General features: G+C 41.4%; 1 protein-coding gene across 5 annotated transcripts in view; it reads left to right on the top strand.

Annotated features, from left to right (window-relative positions):
- The window catches only part of SLC4A10 (solute carrier family 4 member 10), a 391254-nt gene that overhangs the window by 238299 nt on the left and 135329 nt on the right, over positions 1-17626 (top strand). For all 5 annotated transcript variants that reach the window (XM_073634046.1, XM_073634049.1, XM_073634045.1 and 2 more), the window contains exons 3-5: positions 7162-7314; positions 12056-12194; positions 14031-14191. In XM_073634046.1, the coding sequence (XP_073490147.1) occupies positions 7162-7314; positions 12056-12194; positions 14031-14191 (453 nt within the window). The remainder of the gene's footprint in view (positions 1-7161; positions 7315-12055; positions 12195-14030; positions 14192-17626) is intronic.

Here is a 17626-nt window from a genome sequence, read left to right as displayed (position 1 = left end):
TGCACTTTTTGGTTAAGTTCTATTGGCAGATATCATGTCTAATTGTATTTGTTTTCTTTTTTTAATGCACAATAGAAAAATTGTGTAGAATAATACTTGGCTATGTGTTTTACTTCAAATGACAGTTTGGGAGTAGGCAGATACATTTTAAAAAATACAATGTAAAATTAACAAGGGACACCAACATAGTTGTATCTTAAATAGTTGATCTTAAAAAGTACGGGATAATGGTGTTGTGGTAACTTGCCCAAATAATAAAAAAAAAGCATAATAATATTATTCTTGATATCACTAGAAAAAAAAAGCCTTTGAAAATTTGTTTGCAATAACTCCATCAGTATCACCGGCAAAGCAGCTTCATTATTATCCCATTTAAGAAGAAGAGAATTGTGCGCTGCATTTGGAGATTTCATAACTTGCCACGTCAGGAATGTTAATTCTCCATTAGGAACGCTAATTTACAAGACCGACCGCTTCTGGCTCGTCCTTACTTCCAAGCATGCGTGCTTGTCAGGGCTTTTTTTCTCAGACAATGGGTGCAGGAACTCCCCCCTTTCTGAGTCACCCCTTGTCTCCTCCCCCTACCCACCTCTGAGCAACGTCCCTTGGTTTCACCTCTACCCACCTCCCAGTACTGCCCTTTTTAGAGGATACAGAACCAAGTTTTAATTGTGGTTCTAAGTAATTTGTATGAAATTTGTTAATGATAACAAGAAAAGCAAGAAAATAGATCCCATGCAGCAAGCAACTATAGATCCCCCCAGCTGCAATGGACCACCCACAACAAAATACCCCTCCTGCAGCAACAAAAGATCCCCAGCAGCAAAAACAGATCTCCCTGCAGCCAGCATCAGTAGATCCCATGCAGCAAGCAACAATAGACCCCCCAGCAACAATGGATCACTCACAACAAAATACCCCCTCCCCCAGAAACAACAGACCCCCAGCAGCAACAACAGATTCCCCTGCAGCCAGCATCACTAGACCCCCCCCCAGCAACAACTGACCTCCAGCAACAGAAGACCCACCCCCAGCAACAGTAGATCCCACACCAGCAACAATAGACCTCCTTAGCAAAAATAGACACCCCCCACCCTGCAAAAATAGATCCCCTCCAGCAACAATAGACCCCCCAGCAACAATGGATCACACACAACATAATACCCCCTCCCCCAGAAACAATAGACCCCCAGCAGCAACAACAGATTTCCCTTCAACCTGCATCACTAGATCCCTCCCAGCAACAACTGACCCCAAGCAACAGTAGATCCCACACCAGCAACAGTAGATTTCACACCAGCAACAATAGACCTCCTTGGCAAAAATAGACAACAATAGATCCTCCCAGCAACTAGCATCAATAGACCCCCTTGCCATTACATACATTCAGTGCTGGAGGTGCCGGAACTGCGTTCCCCCACGTTCCTGCTGAAAAAAAGCCCTGGTGTTTGTACTTTGGACTTTTGTCCGACTGACTTGTGTACACATGCTCAGAATATCCGACAACACACATTTGTCCGTGGAAAATTTGAGAACATGCTAGTCAACATTTGTTGGCGGAAAGTCCGACAACAATTGTCCGATGGAGCATACGCACGGTCGTATTTATCGCGAACAGCCTGACATCGAACATTAACCGTTGGAAAGTCCGATCGTGTGTACGAGGCTTAACTCTTCCGAGTCTCTGCATCTCCTCACCTCTGTTTCTGCAACCTCTCATCCTCTTCCACGTAGTTGTATCTCTGCAGCCTCCTTTCATCTCCCACTCCTTTATTTCTGCAGCATTGGTTTTGCCGATCCAGCCTGCTTATCCCTGTCTAATTAAAGCGGAGTTCCGCATGGGGAAAAAAAAAATAAAAGTCAGCAGCTACAAATACTGTAGCTGCTGACTTTTAATATAAGGACATTTACCTGTCCAGGGAGCCCGCAATGTTGGTACCGGAAGCCAACCCGTCCATCGGCTCTGGGTGGAGGTGCCAGCATCCTTACTAAGGGAAACAGGCAGTGAAGCCTTGCGGCTTCACTGCCTGTTTCCTACTGCGCATGCGTGAGTCCCTCTACATGTTCTGAATGGTCCCTGCTGTCTTCTGGGACCTGTGCGTCTTCCAGAAAGGGGAGGGGGGTTTGAGGGGCCAGACATTGGGTAGTGCGGGAATCTTTCCCCAGAAGTGGGAGCAGATACCTGAATTTGACAGGTATCTGCTCCCCCCTCCCCCCTGAAACGTGCTAAATGTGGCACTGGAGGGGGGGGGGATTCGATCTGCGGAAGTTCCATTTCTCGGTGGAACTCCGCTTTAAAGAAGACCACATTCTACATCAAAAACCCCTTGCTCCATGTTTAACCTTTGCCTTTTATTTTGTTTCTATCTGAACTGCCTTTTTTTCCCCTCTAAGCATAGCGATTAGAATTAAAGCCCCATGTACATAGGCTGTTTGCCCATCTTTTCCCAGAAAAAAAAACACTTGATGCTCGTAAATGAGCTTGGGCGTTAATTGATTTCATTGGCCAGAATAATAATTTATTCTACCCACTGAAATGAATTAACACTCAAGCGCTTGATGCGTCTAGCGTTAACTTGGGTTTAAACGCGTTTATACGCGTCAAGTTTTTTTTTTTTTTACCAAAACGCTGCTGCTCCTGGACAAGCTGGTAGTGTTTTTTTTTCTGCCTCTAAATGCAAACATGCAGGTGCATTTAGAGGCAGAAATAAGTAAATGCCAGATGCGCCTGACAGCGGCGTTAAACATGTCCAGTGTGCATGAAGCTTAATACAAAAAAAAAAAAAATACATATATTTATGTTTTTGTATATTTAACGTACAACCTTACCTTTACCGCATTTTTTTTTTTTAATTTGATATTGTAAAGAATGACCATTAGATAACTTAGTTATTACTAAGGTCTTTTCCTAAATACCATTTTGCTCATTGGGAGATATTTATATTTTTATTGATTATTATTATATTTTTTTATTGAGTTTAGCTCATCTACACTTAAATACAGTAATCTACAGAATGCTGGAATACAGAGAAGGACAGTTGCCTCATGATAACAAGCATAGACGTGCGCAGGGGGTGTGCCAGGGCGCACCCTAATCACTCTGTGCGGTGCTGATTCCCCCTACTAGACATGCTCCTCCCCCCCGTGTTGCGCTCCCTCCCATTACAGTGCTGCTGGCTTCCCTCCTCTCCCCTTGGCTGCTGTAGGGGGATGTTTCAGGATGGAGTGTGGGGGAAGGGGCTAATCAATATGTCAATATTGTCAATATGTTTCTTTTGTAAATGAACACAGTGAATACGCTCACTGACTGTGTTCATTCATAACTGAATCATAGTAAACTGTGTTTTCTATGCTTCAGTTTGTGAATGAACAAGAAGCCGATCAGCACAGAGCACTTCCCATTCATTCACTGTCCAGTACAGCTGAGGCTGCAGAGAAAGTCATGTGTGTTTGAGTTTTGGGGTGCACACCCTAATGTTATAGGCTGCGCACACCTATAATAACAAGCAAGGTCTGAACAATGATATTTGATTTTTTGGGGGTGAATCACGATTTGTGCTATCTTACTTTACATTAGGAAATGTAGTAATTGTTTCACAGTGATACATTTTGTATTCTTATATTAAAGATCTGAACATTTCTCATCTGAAACAGTGGATGGTTAAATTGAATGCAAATACTTTTTATTAAAATTTTTGGGATAGATGGTGTGAGCCCAGAGGAAGAACATAGGGTACTAAGTATTCCATAATGTTTCTACAAAGCTGACATCTGGCACCAAGTAAAATCTAGGAGTGACAGAAAAAACTTTGAAGAAATGTCTTGTGTTCATTATACGGTTTTCAGCGTTCTTATCATCATACTGTACCTCAGGGAAACAGAAAAATGTAAATTAGCCTTGTAAATTTCAGTCAAGTGCTAAGAAATATGTTTGTCGTACACTTCTGCACACTCCATTTAGATCAATTAATGAGCTCTACTACATGTTTTTTTCTGCCAGATGCATAACAAATATTATGAGCGTGGGGGAAGGGAGATTGGCCTAAAAATAGTTGTGTGCAAACGTATTTGCATGCATGCTTGTGGATAGTTCATATATTCATATTTCATGTGTAGCACCCTCCTAGTTAGGCTGCTAGGCAAATTTCATTTTTGGCTCCTGCTGTAGCCAGAAGAGCAATGATTCTTTTTTCTGGCTGGGAGTTTGCTTCCCCCTGCCTCTAGAAGAAATTTCGGGAGGTTGGAGAGAGAGGATTTAAATAACCTAAATATTGAGCAGTACCCAGCCTATTCTTGGGGGGGTTTGCCCAGATGGTGGCTGGGAGAGTTTTTAAATAGTTTGAAGCTCTGAGAACATTGCCTCTTCCCCCTGAGGGGATGGATCAGTAATCTAAGAAGGTGGTGCTGCTTGCCCCTGATACCCTGGGACTGGATGCTGGATTACTCTACAAGAGGCTGGATCTATGGACTGATCCTGTTCCAAGATTCTGTGAGTAGAGCCTCTTTTCTGTGCTGCGCCTCTACCACTTCATGGTCCCTAGCTGTGAACCTGACTAGTTGTGCTAAAGCTACTTCGTGGTCCCCAGCCGTGAACCTGACTAGCTGTGCTAAAGCTACTTAGTGGTCCCCAGCCGTGAACCTGACTAGCTGTGCTAAAGCTACTTTATGGTCCTCAGCCGTGAATCTGACTAGCTCTACCCGTCCTGCAAACTCATGGTCCCCAGCTGTAGGTGAAAGACTGTGCCGCTGCTGTTTAGAGAAAAAGAGAGTTGCAGAATTGGGCTCAAGCCTTTTGAAGTATCTCACATCACCCCAACCCCTCCCAAGTTTCTACAAGCAATAACATAGAAAAAAGACAAACCCCTGGACTGTTCAATGACCTGGAGTGAATGGACTGTTGCTGTGTGCCTGGCTGCCTCCGCACTGTTGTGGGAAAGAACCAGTGAATCACAGCAGCTCCTTCAGAGTTAGTGCTACACATACAAACACTGAGACACTCTAAAGAGACCCTGCCTCCACCTATTATGATGAGCAGAGATAGCTTTGTTCCAATCCCAAAACAAAGCCAACACTTCCTCAACTGCCAGATAGAGAGTCTTTCAGGCTTACTTCAACACCCTCTACTACCAGTCCCCCCAACCACACTCGATCCCCACTTCATCAATGTGTTCTAGAGATTAGAGCGAACTCTCATTAGCAATAAAGGAGTTGTAAAGGCAGAAGGTTTTTTATCTTAATGCATTTTATGCATTAAGATAAAAAACCTTTTGTGTGTAGCAGCCACCCCAGCACCCCCCTAATACTTACCTGAGCCCCATCTCTCTCCAGCGATGTCCACAAATGTTTAAGCTATCCGGGACACTCCTCCTGATTGGCTGAGACACATCAGCGGTGCCATTGGCTCCCACGGCTGTCAAGTCAGTCAGCCAATCAGGGGAGAGAGGGGACAGGGCTGAGTTGGGGCTCCATGTCTGAATGGATACACTGAGCTGTGACTCGGCTCCAGTGCCCCTATAGGAAGCTGCTGACTGTGGGGGCACTCGATAGGAGGGAGGGCCAGGAGCAGCAAAGATGGACTGGAGAAGAGGAGGATCCGGGCTGCTCTGTGCAAAACCAACTGCACAGAGGAGGTAAGTATAACATGTTTGTTATTTTTTTTTTTTTTTAAACAAGACTTTACAATCACTTTAAAGGCTCCTGCTTAGTAATTTCACTGTCATTGTTTACTATGCAGGTGCTATTAGTGCTGCTTTAATGCAATTTTCTTTATGCTATTGAAACACTCTGCTGACATAAGGGTTGGGCAGGTGGTAGCCCAGAAAGCTGTCTGTTCACAACTCCCAGGTGATGCATCTTGATGTCACCTTGTGAAATGTTGTGTGTATGTTGGTGTGGTAGTCCCGTTCAAAGATTGCCAGACAGTTAGTATTTTCAGGAGAAAGTCAGCAATAGCAGACTCTTTATCTCTGTCATGAAAGGGAACCTCTAGGCCCCATTCACACCTGAGCATTTTGTAGCTTGAAGCTCAAAGCTCCAAAACTCTGTAGCAAAGTGTAACAGTAGAGGAGAGACTAAATACCCTCCCAGCAGCCAGCATCAGGTGGAGATTGATTACTGAGATCTGTTGGCTGCTGGTGGATTCTGGAACTACAGCCTTCCACTTAGAGAACCATGGTGTCACCAGCAGGTGATCCAGATTGTGACACATGTTTAAGCATATTTGGAAGCACTCAGGCGCATTAAATTTTTGAGCGTTCTTCAAATCCATTGGCCAGAATATTCATTTATTCTGGCCAATGGAATGAATAAATGCCAAAGTGCTAAACACGTCTAGAGTTTAGACGTGTTTAGGCGCATCCTGCATTTTTTCAGCCCTAAAGCTCCTCTCCCTAATGTACTGATGGTGGCTTTTTTTTCAGCCTGTAAACACTCCTCTTCTAATATGCTTGTTAAAGCCTATGAATGCATGGACACATAAGCTAACCTGGGGATGTGTTTACAGGCTAAAAAAAAAGTCAAATGCCTAATCCCTGAGTGCATGAAGCCTTAGGCCCCATGCACACTGGGCTTACAAAATTGTCTATTCTCTTGGGAGTAAAATACGCTCATATGGAGCATTTTTTATACAAAGTCTAGACGAGAGTTTTAAGTTTTTTTCTGCCAGTGAGCTCCAATCAGAAATGTGAAGCAGAAGGGTTTTTTTCCTGCCACTAAATGTTGGACTCAAAATATGCCTCTAATCATCCTAATGTGCATGGACACATAGGATAACATTGAGCTGCTTCTACAGGCAGAACACAAACCTCCTGTAGAAGCAAAGTTTTTCATGCAAGTGTGAATGGAGCCTTAATGTGCAAAAATGCTAAAAAAAATGCTCTAATAAAAACACCTAAAAAAAACCCTGAAAATCAGTTGCTCAGGTGTGAATGCAAACTTAAGGTGGGGACATGTAGGTGCAGTGCAATGTCTCATAAACCTGGCTAAAATAACTTCATAAGTGATAGACAAATAAAAAACAGGAGGTATTGTTTATAAGAAACTAAAACACATTTATCTGTTTATTTATTTTTGCATATTCTGTATGAAAACCTTGTAGAAAACTACAGTTATAATTTGTTCTTACTTTCCAATGAAATCTAACATCTTGTTTTATTTCTGTAGGCCATCGGACATTATTTATTGGAGTTCATGTACCACTTGGTGGCAGGAAAAGCCATCGCCGCCACAGTCACCGACATCGCGGACACAAGCACCAAAAAAAGGACAAGGAACGGGACTCAGGTTTGGAAGATGGACGGGAATCTCCTACATACGGTAAAACTTTTCACTTGTGTCTTTCCTAAATGATGCTGCAGAACCTTAGGCTGACAAATGAAAGAATCTTCTTCATTAATTAGCATATGCCAAAATTCCCCAGTACAGGCGGTCCCCTAGTTACAAACATCCAACTTACAAACCACTCCTACTTACAAACGGAGGGAGACAACAGGAAGTGAGAGGAAATCTACCCCTGGGAAGGGAAATTCACTCCTGTAAGAGTTATTATGGGAACAAGGTACCTCCACTGATGCTTTATCACCAAGGCTTTCCACAACAACCCAAAATTTTCAAAATCCAATTGTCATATGGACAGAAAGTGAGGTGAAATCTTCTGAACAGGGGCACAGACAGCAAAACAAATGTTACAGGGGTGTTAACCCTTCCCTATGCTATCCAAAAGCTTAACAATAGTTTTTTTGGCTGAAACCAACTTACAAACAGATTCAACTTAAGAACAAACCTATAGACCCTATCTTGTTTGTAGACCGGGGACCACCTGTACTAGTATATGATATATTATATATAGTGTAATACTTTAATAAAGGGAATTTCCTCCAAGCACCATCGGTCATCCTTTGATAATGGACTTCATTATATATTAGTCATAAATCCTTTTTTTTTCTGTTAAATGATTGATTTTTTCTGGTAAATGATTGATCCTTGACAGAAGTAGAAAATCTTTTCTTACCGGCTTTTTCTATCTATCTAGCACATTGATTGAGTTTGTTACAGTGCATTGATCAAAGTCTGCACTCAGAATATATATACCCTTGGGCAGTTCTCTGCGCCCTGAGCCCATCCTTTTTTTTAAGCCAATTAGAGCCTCAGGCTCTAATCACGTGCTTCTAAAAAAAAACAAAAAAACATTGGAATCCAGTGCCCTGCATGTAGAGTAGCGGCGCATGGCACATGGATTAGGGGGGCGGCATATGGACGGGCCGCCACTGCTAGTTAATGTCCATACGCACTGCACTGTGCACACTACAAATCCCATAGTCCGCATTCCTTAGCTCATCTCGGGAGCAAGCAAGAGAGGGTGGCTATGCTCCTACATACAGTGGGACCATGGAGAAAGAATGTAACCACCCTCTAACAGGAAGTCAGATCACAGCAGCAAATACAGGAATTTGGAGATTTGAGGGAGGCTGAGAGCAATCAAAGATACTTTTCTGAGATAGTAATACAGTACATACTTAAATATATATATATTTTAAAACCAGAGCTTACTTTCATTTTAACCCTGAAAAATATCATCATAATCAGTCTTTTTAGGTACCAATATAACTAAAAAATTTTGCACATTTTGTCATGTTACAACCAAAAACGTAAATATATTTTATTGGGATTTTATGTGATAGACCAACAAAAAGTGGCACATAATTGTGAAGTGGAGTTTCCAAAACTTTTTACAAATAAAAATGTGAAAAGTGTGGCGTGCATTTATGTTCAGCCCCCCGAGTCAGTACTTTGTAAACCACCTTTCACTGCAATTACAGCTGAAAGTCTTTTTGGGGATGTCTTTACCAGCTTTGCATATCCAGAGAGAACTTTTAGCCCATTCTTCTTTGCCAAATAGCTCAAGGTCTGTCAGATTGGATGGAGAGCATCTGTAAACAACAAGCCTTGCCACAGATTCTCAATTGGATTTAGGCCTAGACTTTGACTGGGCCATTCCAACACATGAATATGCTTTGATCTAAACCATTCCATTGTAGCTCTGGCTGTATGTTTAGGGTCGTTATCCTGCTGGAAGGTGAACCTCCGCCCCAGTCTCAAGTCTTTTGCAGACTCTAACAGGTTTTCTTCTAAGATTGCCCTGTATTTGGCTTCATCCAACTTTCCATCAACTCTGACCTGCTTTCTGTCCCTGCTGAAGAAAAAGCATCCCCCAGCATATTGCTGCCATCACCATGTTTCACAGTGGGGATAGTGTGTTCAGGGTGATGTGCAGTGTTAGTTTTCTGCCACACATAGCGCTTGGCTTTCAGGCCAAAAAGTTCAATTTTGGTCTCATCTGACCAGAGCACCTTCTTCCACATGTTTGTTGTGTCCCCCACATGGCTTCTTGCAAACTGCGATAGGAGACTTCTTATGGCTTTCTTTCAACAAGGGCTTTCTTCTTGCTACTCTTCCATAAAGGCCAGATTTGTGGAGTGCACGACTAATAGTTGTCCTGTGGACAGATTCTCCCACCTGAGCTGTGGATCTCTGCAGCTCCTCCAGAGTTGGATGCTTCTCTGATGAATGCTCTCCTTGCCAGGCCTGTCAGTTTAGGTGGACGGCCATGTCCTGGTATGTTTGCAGTTGTGCCATACTCTTTCCATGTTCTGATGATGGATTGAACAGTGCTCTGTGAGATGTTCAAAGCTTGGAAATTTTTTTTATAACCTAACCCTGCTTTAGACTTCTCCACAACTTTATCCCTGACCTGTCTGGTGTTTTTCTTGGCCTTCATAATTCTGTTTGTTTACTAAGGTTCTCTAACAAACCTCTGACGGCTTCACAGAACAGCTGTATTTATACTGAGATTAAATTACACACAGGTGAACTCTATTTACTAATTAGGTGGCTTCTGAATGCAGTCGATTCCGCTTGATTTTAGTTAGGGTTATCAGAGTAAAGGGGGCTGAATACAAATGCACGCCACACTTTTCAGATATTTATTTTTAAAAAATGTTGAAAACAATTTATTATTTTCCTTCGACTTCACAATTATGTGCCACTTTGTGTTGGTCTATCACATAAAATCCCAATAAAATACATTTACGTTTTTGGTTGTAACATGAAAAAATGTGGAAAATTTCAAGGGGTATGAATACTTTTTGTAAGGCACTGTACTTATATAAAAATGTCACACCAAGCTGTTTTTGTGCAATCAGAACATGGAAATAAAGGTATGGATACTGACAATGCTACTCACATGCCATCTGATGCATTAACTTGATTTCACATTGGTTTCAGGTTCAATAATCCAGAAAATACTGATTGTATTTGTTTTTAATTATTTAGAGATTAGGTCCTATACTATGGTTTAAATGGTTATGGATATCTTTAGTTTAAGTGGAAGTCTGTTCAAAAACTAAGCTTAAAGCTGCTCCCACCCCCATTCTAAGTCCTATACTAACTACCTTGTAAAAGAAAGATACTTACCCAATCTAAAGGTGCTCCAGTCCAGTCACATGATTGTCCCCCAGCGCAGGCTTTAGAGGAGGGCCAGTAGACAATGGATGCCCCATAGTAAACTTATGGGTGATGTCACCACCCAGGCTCTGCAACCATTGCCATTGCTTTCTCCTCTCCCCTGAAGCTAGCTGCTGGGGAGATCACGTGACAGAACCGGAGCACCCTAGGTAAGTATAAGCATCTTTCTTTTGCAGGGTAGTTAGTATAGTGCTTAGAATAGGGGCGGAGCAGTTTTAACCACTTCCCACCCTTAGGATGTCATATTACGTCCTTAGGTTGAAGTGGTGATATCTGAATGATGTCTGCAGCTACAGGCATTATTTAGATATCTTTGTTTTCAGCTGGCAATTCCCTCTAATGTAAAAGCCATCCTAGCAGCTATTCAACCGCTGGATTGCCTTTACAGGCAGCGGAAGGGGACGTTTACCCCTGCTGCCCTTCGGTGCCTTTTTTGGCTTTTCTGTGCGATCAGGAAGCTGGAATACCGATCTGGCAGCGGCGTCGGATTACCATAGAGCTGCCTATGGACTGGATGGTCCCCAGCCATCTCTATGACCCTGGGAGGCCCGGAGTGACATCACGACTTCCGGCTCTGGCAGATATAAACACTGCCAATTTTTTTTCCTGGAAAGCAGAGATCGATTTTTATTCTTTTTATCTCATGTTTTCCATGGTAGAGGAGATATCTGGGGTCTTATTCACCCCAGGTGTCTCCATAAAGAGGAACTGTCATGCCTTATTCCTATTACAAGGGATGTTTTCATTTCATGTAATAGGAATAAAAGTGATGAACCAAAAAAATTCAAGGGACAGTGTAAAAAAAAAAAAAAATTAAAACGCCCCCGTCCTCTCGTCCTCGCACTCAGAAGTGAACACATTTGTAGGTTCTGCCCACATATGTAAATGGTGTTCACACTACACATGTGAGGTATCGCCGCAAACATTAGTGTGAGAGCAATAATTCTAGCACAAGAATTCCTCTGTAACTCTAAACTGGTAACCTGTAAAGCTTTTCAAAGCGTAGCCTATGGAGATTTTTAAGTACCGAAGCTTGGCGCCATTCCACAAGTGTACGCACTTTTAAAGTGTGACATATTTGGTATCTATTTGCTCAGGGTAACATCATCTTTCACATTGTACAAAACAATTGGGGTAAATATTGTGTTTTGTTGCTTCTTATTAAAGTGTATTTTTTCCCAAAAATTGCATTTGAAACATTGCTTTGTAAATTCAGTGTGACATAACAAATTGCAATGATCACTATTTTATTCTCTAGGGTCTCTGCTTAAAAAAAAAAAAAAAAATATATATATATATATATATATATATATATATATATATATATATATATATATATATATATATATATATATAATGTTTGGGGAGTTATGAGTAATTTTCTAGCAAAAAAAATATGATTTTTACATGTAGGAGTGGAATTCCAGAATTGGCCTGGCTTAGTTAGGTTTGACCTGACTTCTACTTCAAGAACATCCTGTTTAAAGCCTCCATGCCTTACATTACAGAGGCTGATGGTGTCTTGTAATTGCAGACACTCCATCTCAGAGGGTTCAGTTTATCCTGGGAACAGAAGACGACGATGAAGAACACATTCCACATGACTTATTTACAGAGCTGGATGAAATCTGTTTGCGAGAAGGTGATGATGCTGAGTGGCGGGAAATGGCCAGGTAAGTGGTACCAAACATACAGTATTCCACAGAAAGCGAACGTTGAACTGCATTTCTAAAACTGTTATATTCATCTTTACTAGTTTGCAGGGAGCATGGGATATTTTGAACAATTACACTAATTCAGATTAAGGGGCCAGTCTGGGTTCCCTGTGTTTCGGTATAGTGTTGACGTTTGTCCAATACTGCTCCATAATGCCATACTGCTGATTTCTGTTAACCTACCACTCCTAGAAAGGTTGATGATAGTTTCTCTGAGTCTAATTTGCAGTGTATAGAACAAATAAACAGGATAACGTAATAAGTTAGATTAACTGATAGGCAAGTTAGACTTACCTATGGTCATTTACTTGGTCCACAAAAAGGTTAAGCCCCATTACACTGTTCCACACAGCATTAGTAAGAATAGCATCAACCATTAAAGCATTAATGACACAAAATAAACCTCACTGTAAATTTTAGCAATAGCTGCTCAAGCAATGTTCCTGGGTGCACTCTATGCATACACCCCAAATAGCGGGTGGGTGTATGCATTACTGGCAAAGTGGTAACCCTGGAGATGTCTAAAGTACCTGGCGCCTATCTGTCGAAGTTAATCAGCTGTCATTGGGACCCTTCTGTAAAGTGGTGCACATTTAGCTCTCTCTTTAATGCTGTACACAAAAGATGGCTAATGAGCTATTAGGTAAGGATCTCTCTCTATTGCATTAACTGTAGGCTAAGGGTAAGAGATTAAACTCTGTAGCTCCGATCACCAATCCTGGCATGCAGCAGGTTCAGTCCCATACGCTTGGTGGTCAGTCAGTCCAGCAGTCTCAGTCCTCATTATTGGCTCCACAGATCAGATCCTCACTGAGGTGGGCAGACACAGCAACCAGTCTCCCCTGCTCGGGTTCCAAGGCACAAATGCTCTCTCTGTGCCTCAATCTCTCACTCTGGTCCTCACAGGCCCTGTCCTTAGTGTAGGCCAGCACAGCACAGGTCCACCCACTTTGGTTTCCCCACATTGTCTGCATGGTGTCCTGCACAAACCCCTGCATCAGGTCTACACTAGTTGACTCCCCATGCTGTTTTTTCCCAAACTCTGGTAATTTGCCCGGGAAAACTCTTTATTTTTCCTCCTCTGTATGCAGGGAATTCTGTAGTTCTGCAGCCATTAGCCTCCATTCAGAAGAGGGCGATTTTCACACAGAACCGCTCTGTTTCCCTATGCAGTGGCGGGAGGGAAGTGAGAGGAGAGAGGCCCGGTGAAGTACACATAGCCCAGCGCTCCTCTTGATCAGTAACATGGGGGGGTAGTGTGAATGGGCAGTGGACACACACACACAGAGCTGGCGGGCACCCAGCTACAGAAGAGTGCAAAGTATTGAATTGTGTTTAGGAATAAAATGTGTTCTGCTGTATCCAAGAATTGAATGTATTAAATTGTATTCACATATAAAATGTATTCAGTATTTCAAGAATGTAATGTATTTAGTTATATTCAAGAATGTAATACAAATTCTAGCTTTGCTCTAACCATTTTGCATAAAAGCCTGACTTTAGAATAATCACTTCTTACCTTGAAATGGATTCTTGTTACATATATTTATACCAAATGTTCTATTTTTAAAAAATGTTCTTATGTTTAAAAAAAAAAAAATATCTATCTATCTATCTATCTATCTATCTATCTATCTATCTATCTATCTATCTATCTATCTATCTATCTATCTATCTATCTATCTATCTATCTATCTATCTATCTATCTATCTATCTATCTATCTATCTATCTATACTGGTTCATAGAAGAGTTTGGCACTGGACTCAAATGTGTATATGCCTTCATTTGTTAGGTGGTTGAAGTTTGAAGAAGATGTTGAAGATGGTGGAGAGCGATGGAGCAAACCCTACGTGGCCACGCTGTCTCTTCACAGTCTGTTTGAATTGAGAAGTTGTATTCTGCATGGTACTGTGTTGCTGGACATGAGGGCTAACTCCTTGGAAGAAATAGCAGGTAATAGACACGATATGACTGTAGGTTGTTATGTTTTCTTCATGCTTTATCGGGATGCCATGAAAAACATGCAAGGACAGAGGTAAACTGCAGAATTGCTAAAAATTTTTTTTTTTTTGGAAGAACAATATTTTTTAAAAGTTTTGTAGCAGTCACACAATTAATAAAAAAAATCCAGATAATTTGCGGAAGCAAAAATGCATTACAGTATTTACATCTAGGTAGAATAAAAAAAAACAAAACAAAAAGGCCATGTTTGCCCACACAGGGATGCACAGGTGTTCCATGCATCCCTGTGCAGGCAGTCCCATTCATGTCAGTTGCACGGACATAGAGTATGCCCATGTGAGGGCCGTGTTTGCCCACAAGGGAATGCACAGATCATCCGTGCATCTCAGTGCAGGCAGTCCCATTCATGTCAATTGCATGGACATAGCGTACGCCTGTCTTATTTTTATCAAAATAAATTAAAAAATAAAAATAAACCATTCATTGTTTCCTAAATGACTGCCTATTGTAACGTATACAAGGTTCAGTGACCTTTCTTTTGAGTTTAAGAGGCATAACTACTGTATATATTATATATAGCAATGGTTTCAGTTGTATCTTGCTTGACAGCAGAACAGCGGCTTGTGTAAAATTATAGGCCTCTTCCCACAATTGGATATGCAAATTACATTGTTTTTCATTTTCAGCATGTAAGCGTTGTGTTATTTCTGAGCAAATAATTCTCTGCTTGTCTCTCTTTCATTTTTCTGTTTTCTTTCCACGATAAAACAGGTGCTGCAATTAATTATATTTATAAACCTGATTGGAACACAATTATCTATATTGGCCAGATATCATTTTGCATAGTTTTGTATTAATTATTTAAAGTGAACCCGACTTGCCCTAAAATATTTCAACAGTAGTGCAGAAGTGCAGGTACTTTATAGTCCTTGCAAGTACCTATATGAAGAAGCCTGTAACCATTAGACAGCAGCAGGCTTGATTGTTTCCCAGTCTGAGCTTAAGTGGTCAGACTGGTCAAATGTTCTCTAATTTCTGTAGGTACCTTGAGTCCATGTGCCTCCCTGGAGCCCATTGAATCCTGTATCCAGGGTATACATTTCATTTTGACTTCTTCCAAATCAAGATTAAGTCTATCCCTCTTCTTGTTGTAAACTCTGCCCCATCATTTGCCCAAATTTTTAACAAAAAAGGGGGTGGGGAGGTGTTCAGAGGGATAAGGGAAGAAGGCAGTGGCTTTTCGTACAAAATCTCGAGTTGGACTTTAGCCCTGGTTCACATTGATGCAATTTGACATGTGATTTGACATGTCAAATCTGCGACAATTGTCGGCAATGGCACCATCCTAATTGGTGCGAAGCTGCATTTGCAGCGCCGCACCGATTTCAAAAAGTAGTTTCTGTACTACTTTTTGTGATTTCGGGGTGCGATTTTCATTGACATCTGTGCATAAACCCGCACAGATGTCTCTGAAATCGCAGCCGAAATTGGGACTTTAATTTTAGCAAAGTTGTCCTTTATGGACTTAACCTTGTATTACCAGACACCAATGTTGTGCTAGAAGTACCTGAATTGAAGCTGCATATTGCAAAAAAAGCTGAGATGTAGAAAAATTCAGATGGCAAGCAATGTGCAAGAAAAACACAGGATTCTGGAACTTCTTGTCAAACATCTAAGAATTCAGCTTTCCTTCTGGAAGCAAATGGTTAGATGCAAAAACAAATAAAGAAAACACATTACTTATTGTGGTTCTAAAGGCGTAAGGTTTTTACCTTAATGCATTCTCTGTTTTAAGTTTAAAAACCTTCTTCGACAAAGTGGTGGAGCCAGGTGCGCCGGTGGGGGACCCCAGAAGAAGAGGATTGGGACTGCTCTGTGCAAAATCATAGCACAGAGCAAGTAAGTATAAATGTTTATTATATAAAAAAAAAAAAGATTTTTGCAATCACTTTAAGAACAGATTTCATAGAACCTTTATGCCCCGTACACACGGTTGGATTTTCCGATGGAAAATGTCCGATCGGAGCGTGTTGTCGGAAATTCCGACCGTGTGTGGGCTCCATCGGACATTTTCCATCGGATTTTCCGACACACAAAGTTTGAGAGCAGGCTATAAAATTTTCCGACAACAAAATCCTTTGTCGGAAATTCCGATCGTGTGTACACAAATCCGACGGACAAAGTGCCAAGCATGCTCAGAATAAATAAAGAGATGAAAGCTATTGGCCACTGCCCCGTTTATAGTCCTGACGTACGTGTTTTACGTCACCGCGTTTAGAACGATCGGATTTTCTGACAACTTTGTGTGACCGTGTGTATGCAAGACAAGTTTGAGCCAACATCCGTCGGAAAAAATCCATGGATTTTGTTGTCGGAATGTCCGAACAAAGTCCGACCGTGTGTACGGGGCATTACACTTTTAAGTACATTTTTCCAATACCAAAAGATGTTTAATGAGCTCCTATACATTTAGTGGTATATGGATTTTACACCTTTATTTTAACATCTCTCTGTCCCATTAAAAATATTCACCACACCATGGTAGAATTGAGCAATACAACATTATTTCTCATTATTAAATCATATTGTTTTTAACATCACATTAATTAACCCGACTCATCCTCACAATTTTCTCTTAAAGATAACAACAAGAAGGTCACAGTGACTATTTAAAAGAAACACACAACAGTATGTTCACATTGCAGTGTACAGTATACACTCGTTATCCTGAAGGGAGCTTTGAGAGGGCTGTCAGAATAGTGAGACACATCACAGACTTTTCACACAACTCAACAGAAGTTTGTCTTCTTCAATACCAACAAACTCTACTTGCTCAGAATAAATATGTACAATGTACACGTCTCACAATCCTTGCCATTTTTAATAGAACTATTTTAAAACATAAAAAAATAAGATTACCTTTCCACTCTTGTTCTCTAACTCACCTTTTTTCTCAATGTTGTATAAAATATACACATTTTACTATAATCTGGCCCATAAGGAGGAGGATACACAGGATGACATGAGTCTGCTGCATCACTTGGATCTCAATCCTGCGGTGTATTCCCAGCGGTTTTGTCCTTGCACTGCAACTCCAAGGGAGAGGGGCTGACCCATACCTGAGGCTCTCACACTCAGAAGCTGCCAGGACAGCACTTGCTTTTTTCCCCCATGTTTGCAGGCTGTGCGGTGCCCAAACATTTCTTTATGTCTCTATTATGACTGTGTGTGTGCACACTCCCAACCAACAAGACTTTTGTTAGATCGCAACCCTAACAGGTAACTGCAATCTACAGGTTTGCTTGGCACACTGAACATCCTTCCCTCCCTCTCAAGGATCAAGAATACTGTTGAGATTCATATAAACCCTTTTTCATCACCACCTCAATTGCCAGCATGGATATCAATCCCCAAAACAGCTCTATA

The sequence above is a fragment of the Aquarana catesbeiana genome, linkage group LG06, assembly GCF_042186555.1.
Source record: "Aquarana catesbeiana isolate 2022-GZ linkage group LG06, ASM4218655v1, whole genome shotgun sequence".
NCBI classification, from domain to species: Eukaryota; Metazoa; Chordata; class Amphibia; order Anura; family Ranidae; genus Aquarana; species Aquarana catesbeiana.
This window is presented reverse-complemented; position numbering and strand designations above follow the sequence as displayed.